Source organism: Acanthamoeba castellanii (genome assembly GCF_000313135.1).
Source record: "Acanthamoeba castellanii str. Neff unplaced genomic scaffold scf7180000083743, whole genome shotgun sequence".
In the NCBI taxonomy this organism is placed as follows: domain Eukaryota; phylum Discosea; order Longamoebia; family Acanthamoebidae; genus Acanthamoeba; species Acanthamoeba castellanii.
In genome coordinates this window covers 14054-20085 of record NW_004457731.1, presented here as the reverse complement: position 1 = coordinate 20085, position 6032 = coordinate 14054, and the positions used below count along the sequence as shown (strand labels likewise).

Here is a 6032-nt window from a genome sequence, read left to right as displayed (position 1 = left end):
GACGTCAACCAGGCCATCGATTCACTTCTCAACCTCATCGCCATTCGCAACGGCGAGGCGGGCAGCTTGTCCATGGACCACCGAGAAGAGCCGGAGGTGGAAGCGCGCGAGGAGATGCACACAGAAGCAAGCCATCGTGACAACGTCAACAGCGAGGACCCAGGCGAAGACCTAGGCATTGACATCGCGCATGACATGGAGCTGGGCGAAAACGAGGAGCGGATAGTAGACACTATGAAGGGTATGCTATTCTACGACGCCCCATCCTTTTGATGTTGACCCTTCACTTTATCTTCACTGCTCACCCGCGCTCTCTGGGCAGATGCCATCGTGGAGGCCTTGGCCGAGTCTTATCTGCGGAAAAAGGGCCTCGTAGGCGAAGACGATATGGAAGAAGAAGAGGTGCATCATGATTGAATGCGCTAAGGCGTCTCTGAACTTTAGCGCTGACCTTGGCGACGTCCGTGCACGATCAGGATGATGCGGGTATACCCGAGAGTGGCGAGGGTGCAAGGGACTGGCCGTGCCCGGTGTGCACCTTCATCAATCAGGCAGCGGACGACTCGTGCCTGATGTGCGGGCACTCGATCGAACGAGCGGCGGCGCGCGGCGTGAGTGAGGCTGACGTACCGCCGCACCGGAGCGAAACCGGAGGAGACGACGGAGGCAAGGGAAAGGAGAAGATGGACGAGGAGGTGGAGTCAACCGGTGCTGTAGGCAGCGTAGCGGAAGCGGAGAAGAAGGTGGCACGAAGATCAGAAGAAGAAGAGAAGGAAGAGGAAGAGCGAAGAAGGAAAGAGGAGGCCGAGAGAAAAGAAGAGGCCGAGCGACAGCGGAGGGAGAAGCTCGACAAGGAGGACGAGGCCAGGGAGGACATGAGCCCGGGTTGGACCATCCGCCAGGGGCTCGCCGCGGGAATCGAGCGGCTCTATGGCAACTCTCAGGGGCTGACGGTGCTGCCGCGCCAGGTGGGGCGCTTCCGCCGGCTCACGATGCTCAACCTCGACCACAACCAGCTCGAGTGGCTGCCGGCCGAGATCGGCAACCTGGCCGCGCTCCAGGGCCTCTTCGTCAATCACAACCAGCTCAAGCGTCTCCCGCCCGAGCTCGGCAAGCTGACCAACCTGACGTGGCTCCGCGCTTCACACAACCAGCTCGACAGGCTGGCCGACGAGCTGGCTGGCCTCGTCGGTCTCCAGCACCTGGACCTGGCCCACAACCAGATGACCCAGCTCTCGCCCTGGCTCAGCGCGCTGCCTCGCTTGGCGCTGCTCGACCTCAGCCACAACCAGGTGGCCCACATCCCGCCGACGCTGTTCGTCGCCGAGGAGAGCCTTCCCGCCTTGAGCGTGCTCAACCTCGATCACAACCCTCTGCGCTGCGTGCCCTACAGCCTGCACCATCGGCGGCTCATCTCTGTCAAGCTTTCCGGCTGCCAGTTTGACGAGCTCCACCGAAGCATCAAGTGGACCGACAGCAACTACCACATCCTTCGGGTGCGTTTCCTGTGTTCGTGTGTTCGTATGTGTTCGTGTGTGTGTGTGTGTGGTGTGTGTGTGTGTGCAGCTTGCATTGTTGTTTGGCGCTAAGGGTTTTAGTTTTGACTCCTTTCTAGTGCGAGGAGGGTCCGGCGGCGGTGGTGTCGCTCTTTGACCAGTGCCTCACGTATCTCCATCGAACGGAGAAGGAGAGCATCGACGAGTGGGGACTGCCGGAGCAGATCACGACCTATCTATGGCGCAACGTCGACCGCTGCATCGGCTGCACCAGAACGTTTGTGGGCAAGGTCTGGGCAACCTCCTCCTCGCACACCGTCACACCACCTCTCCACCACTCCTCATACTCCTTCCTCGTCGTGTCTACAGGGCGTGAGTGAGATAGTGGAGAAGTGCGCCGTGGGAGCGGGCAGCAGGTACGGTGAATCCGCAGCCGCCACACAAGTCCTTGTCCGGGGCCGCTTCTGCTCGCTGGCCTGTGGCCACCTTCACCCCTACAACCTCTCAGCCGTACCGAAGAGCGAAATTGACTGAGCTCTGCCTGCGGCTCCCGACGTCTCGTCAGGCTGACGTGGCATTGGGGGCGTTATTGCGGGATAATACCCACCAGTTCTTTGTTGATTGACGCACACGATCAAGATGGAGGCCTCTGCTCGTTCATTCATTAGCTACCCCGAAGATTCTGATTTCCCCATCCAGAATTTGCCCTATGGCGTCTTCTACCGCAACAGTGATGCGACCAAGAAGCCCACCATCGGTGTAGCAATTGGAGATCAGGTGCTCGATCTGGCCGTCATCGCCCAGGCTGGCCTCTTCGACGGACCCGCGATCAAGGACCACGCCATCAACGTATTCGCTCAGGTACGTGGCCTAACATCGTCACAAATTATCCTCGATTTCGTGTAATGCTCATTGATGGCTCGGCAATGCAGGGAACGTTGAACGGCTTCATGGCACTCGGCAAGGCGGCCTGGAGCGAGGCACGCAAGACCATCGCTCGCCTGCTCTCTGCGGACGAGGCCCGTCTGCGGGACGACGCCGATCTCCGTGCGGCGGCCCTGGTCGCGCAAAGCGACGTGACGATGCTCCTGCCGGCCAACATCGGCGACTACACCGACTTCTACTCGTCCAGGGAGCACGCCACCAACGTGGGCATCATGTTCCGCGGCAAGGACAACGCCCTTCAGCCCAACTGGTAACCTTGCTCCCTGCTCTTCTTCACCTCACGTTCGTTTCCTGACCGTGCCGCCCTGCTGCTCTCGTTTGTTGGGGTACACTGTGTAGGCTGCACTTGCCTGTGGGCTACCACGGCAGGTCGTCGTCGATCATGCCCTCGGGAACTCCCGTCCGCCGTCCGCTGGGTCAGACCAAGGGACCCGATGACGCCGCTCCCAGCTTCACCCCCTGCCGTCTGCTCGACTTTGAGCTCGAGATGGTACTCAGTTCTTCCACATCATCGCGACTCTTTCGTGCCCTTGGAGAGCATGCACACCTGGCCACGCAACTAAACGAATCGACGCCTTTGCAGGGCCTGTTCGTTGGTCCCGGTAACGCCCTCGGTGACCGTGTCCCCATCGACGATGCTGAGAACCACATGTTCGGCGTCGTTCTCCTCAACGACTGGAGTGGTGCGTACACTTGCCCTTCCATGGGTCGATGGCCATTTGAGCTCACTCGCGGTATTGCCATACAGCCCGCGACATCCAGGCCTGGGAGTATGTGCCCCTGGGTCCCTTCACCGCCAAGGTACCAACGCGCTACACGCACACTGTCTCTTTATAGCTGCTCGCGCTACTAACATGCTCGCTTCTTCCTCCTCCTGGACTCTAGAACTTCATCAGCACCATCTCGCCGTGGGTGGTTACCCTGGAAGCTCTTGAGCCCTTCCGCGTGCAGAGCCCCAAGCAGGATGAGCCCAAGCCTCTTCCTTACCTCCAGGACGAGAACTCCAAGGCCGGGTCAGTTCTCCTCCTCCTCCTCCTCCTCCTCCTCACATGTAGCCATCAGCTCACTCAACCAACCTTCTCTGCTCCCCACTTCGCCACAGCTACGACATCCAGCTCGAGGTGGCCCTCAAGTCGCCCAAGGCATCGGCTCCGCAGGTCATCAGCCGCTCCAACTTCAAGTACATGTACTGGACGATGAAGCAGCAGCTGGTGCACCACACCGTGACCGGCTGCAACCTCCGACCCGGCGATCTGCTCGGCTCCGGCACCATCTCCGGTCCCGTACGTCCAGCTCTCATCTCTTGTCTCTGGTGTGTCGCACAAGACCTAACCACCATGATGGTCGTGGTACCATTCCAGACGCCCGACAGCTATGGCTCGCTGCTGGAGATCACGTGGCGAGGCTCGAAGCCGCTCACCCTGGAGACCGGCGAGGAGCGCAAGTTCCTGCTCGACGGCGACAGCCTCACCCTCTCGGGCTACTGCCAGGGCGAAGGCTACCGTGTGGGCTTCGGTCCCTGTGTCGGCACCATCCTCCCCCACAACTGAGTGGGGCCTCTCTCCACCGTCGTCTCGGCAACAAACGGCTTTCGAAACGGCTTTCATTGCGTTTTGCTTTCGTAAAATTTTTGCAGAACAAGAAATTTCGTGCCTCATAAAAGGTGGTCCGCCGCGCCACAGCCCAACAAACACAGCTGCAACAGAAAAGCTTCCACCCACAGTCACGAGGATGAGCCGATCGAAGAACAGCCGACGAGGAAACCCCAAGCGCAGGAACTACTGCTGCGAATGGTGCAGCCACGGAGGCACGGAGGTGTGGAGGAGCGTGCGCGCCGCTCGACGGGGACAGCTCTCGAACCACAACGCCGTGGTCCAGATTGACGACCTCTGGCTGACTCGCGTGGAGGTGCAGAAGGCCAAGTCGAAGGTCCGATGGCTGCGACCCCTGGACTGAAAGCTGTGTTTACCCCAAAGAGGGGTCACGTGTACAGATGTAACCAAGTTGTAAAAAAGTAGATATTCCATTCACCGCACATATTTCTGTCGACGCCTCAACATTGCACCTGTTCCCAGAAGTTCTCCTAAGCACTGGCACCACCCCCCGACAGGCCACAGACCTGCCCGAACTCGACAACGCTCAATAAATACTGGGCCGCGAGACAAGAAACGGGATATAACGTTACACACAACATGGGCTACGACGAGATGGACAGCACAAGCGGCACAGCACCGTCGGCGCCCCCGCTTTACCCAGCCATGACCACCCCACCTCCACCCATGCACGCCCCCCGCCGCAACCCACAGCCTCCTCGGGACCGTTGTGACGCGATGGAAGAGGAGGCCTCAGAAGAAGAAGAAGAAGTGGAGGACATCCTCAAGTCGGGCGCCCAGCCGCAGTGGCACGAACGCCAACGCGTGTGGCAGGCCCTGGGCCTCTTCGTCGGCTCGGCCGGCGGTCTCGCCGCCCTCACCGGCGCCCAGCCGCTGCTCGTGGGACTCTTCAACTCGGCCCTCTCCTCCTCCTCCACCATCGTCGCCCTGGCCGCCGTCAACCCCGTGGCCGCGTTGGGCTGGACCGTGGGCGGCGCCGCCGCCATCGCGCTGGGCGCCAAGATGTGGCACCGTCGGTGCTACAACGACCCCGAAGCAGTGCGGGTCTACTACGCTGACTTCTGCCGGGCGGGCTTCCTGGCCGCCGTGGCCCGGCACGACTTTGACAACCTGCTGCGCATCGCCACGCGCGAGGGCATGACCACCAAGCTGCTCGAGGAGATGGCCGCCGCGCCCTACGCCGGGTTCGATGCCGTGTGGCACGCCTACGGCGCCGCGCACCTGACCCAGATGGTGGACAAGCGGGTGCTCACGCGGGACTACCTGCGGGCCAAGCTCGCGCGCGACTTTGACCCGGAGCTGGCGCACACGATGCCCGATGACGGGGTGCTGGTGGTGGTGGACCTGATGCGCGGGATGAAGACGTACGGCCGGTGGGTGGTGGAGTGGCTCGAGGTCTCGCCGGCCTGGATCCGCCACCGGTTCGCGCACGACGCGCGCGTGTGCGGCCTCTCCTTCTCGCAGTTCGTGAAGGAGGGCGGGATGGCGCTGCACCCGACCGCCGGGGCCACTCGGCTCATCAGCCGGGTCCAGCTGCGCGACATGTTCTTCCGCGAGCTCGGCCACAAAGAGTGGACGTTCAAGGTGGCCCTTTACTTCACCCACAACTCGACTCGACTCGCTGGCTGGCCGATTGCTAATCAACTGTTCATGAATGTGTGCTGTGTATGTGCCCACAGAACATCAAGGAGCTCTGCGCGCCGTGGCTGTTCGCTGCAGACCGTGCCGATCAGGAATGGACGGAAGATCAGGAGGACGAAGCGGTACGCAAGCAACACACTCCACCACACGTGGCGTTGGAGTGCTCACATGCGTGGCACCACCAGAACATGTACCCGGCTCGCAGCTTGGTGAAGCCTGAAGAGCTGGCGGAGCTGTTCCACGACGAGATAGCTCGCCTCGAGCTCTGTGACCTCCTCGATCTTTACTGGGACTGGTACACACACACACACCAACAACAACATCACACGTCTGCACC

General features: G+C 61.1%; 4 protein-coding genes across 4 annotated transcripts in view; all 4 read left to right on the top strand.

Annotated features, from left to right (window-relative positions):
- Positions 1–72: 72 nt before the first annotated feature.
- ACA1_308780 (leucine rich repeat domain containing protein) lies at positions 73–1872 on the top strand (the record flags this gene model as incomplete). The annotated part of the gene is made up of 5 exons (XM_004358215.1): positions 73–241; positions 323–402; positions 477–1496; positions 1616–1773; positions 1866–1872. 5 exons carry the CDS (start codon positions 73–75, stop codon positions 1870–1872), a joined length of 1434 nt encoding a protein of 477 aa, XP_004358272.1.
- A 263-nt stretch (positions 1873–2135) lies between these two features.
- On the top strand, positions 2136–3991 carry ACA1_308770 (fumarylacetoacetase; the record flags this gene model as incomplete). Its single annotated transcript, XM_004358214.1, has 8 exons — positions 2136–2357; positions 2429–2691; positions 2781–2931; positions 3025–3124; positions 3190–3242; positions 3327–3454; positions 3544–3724; positions 3803–3991. The coding sequence occupies 8 exons, from the start codon at positions 2136–2138 to the stop codon at positions 3989–3991; spliced, it is 1287 nt and encodes a 428-aa protein (XP_004358271.1).
- A 181-nt stretch (positions 3992–4172) lies between these two features.
- Positions 4173–4397, top strand: ACA1_308760 (uncharacterized protein; the record flags this gene model as incomplete). Its single annotated transcript, XM_004358213.1, has 1 exon — positions 4173–4397. One exon carries the CDS (start codon positions 4173–4175, stop codon positions 4395–4397), a length of 225 nt encoding a protein of 74 aa, XP_004358270.1.
- Positions 4398–4633: 236 nt separating this feature from the next.
- The window catches only part of ACA1_308650 (uncharacterized protein), a gene marked incomplete at both ends in the record, with an annotated part of 3098 nt that continues 1699 nt past the window's right edge, over positions 4634–6032 (top strand). Inside the window, 3 exons of the mRNA XM_004358212.1 lie at positions 4634–5710; positions 5734–5817; positions 5881–5990. Of these exons, the coding sequence (XP_004358269.1) occupies positions 4634–5710; positions 5734–5817; positions 5881–5990 (1271 nt within the window). The remainder of the gene's footprint in view (positions 5711–5733; positions 5818–5880; positions 5991–6032) is intronic.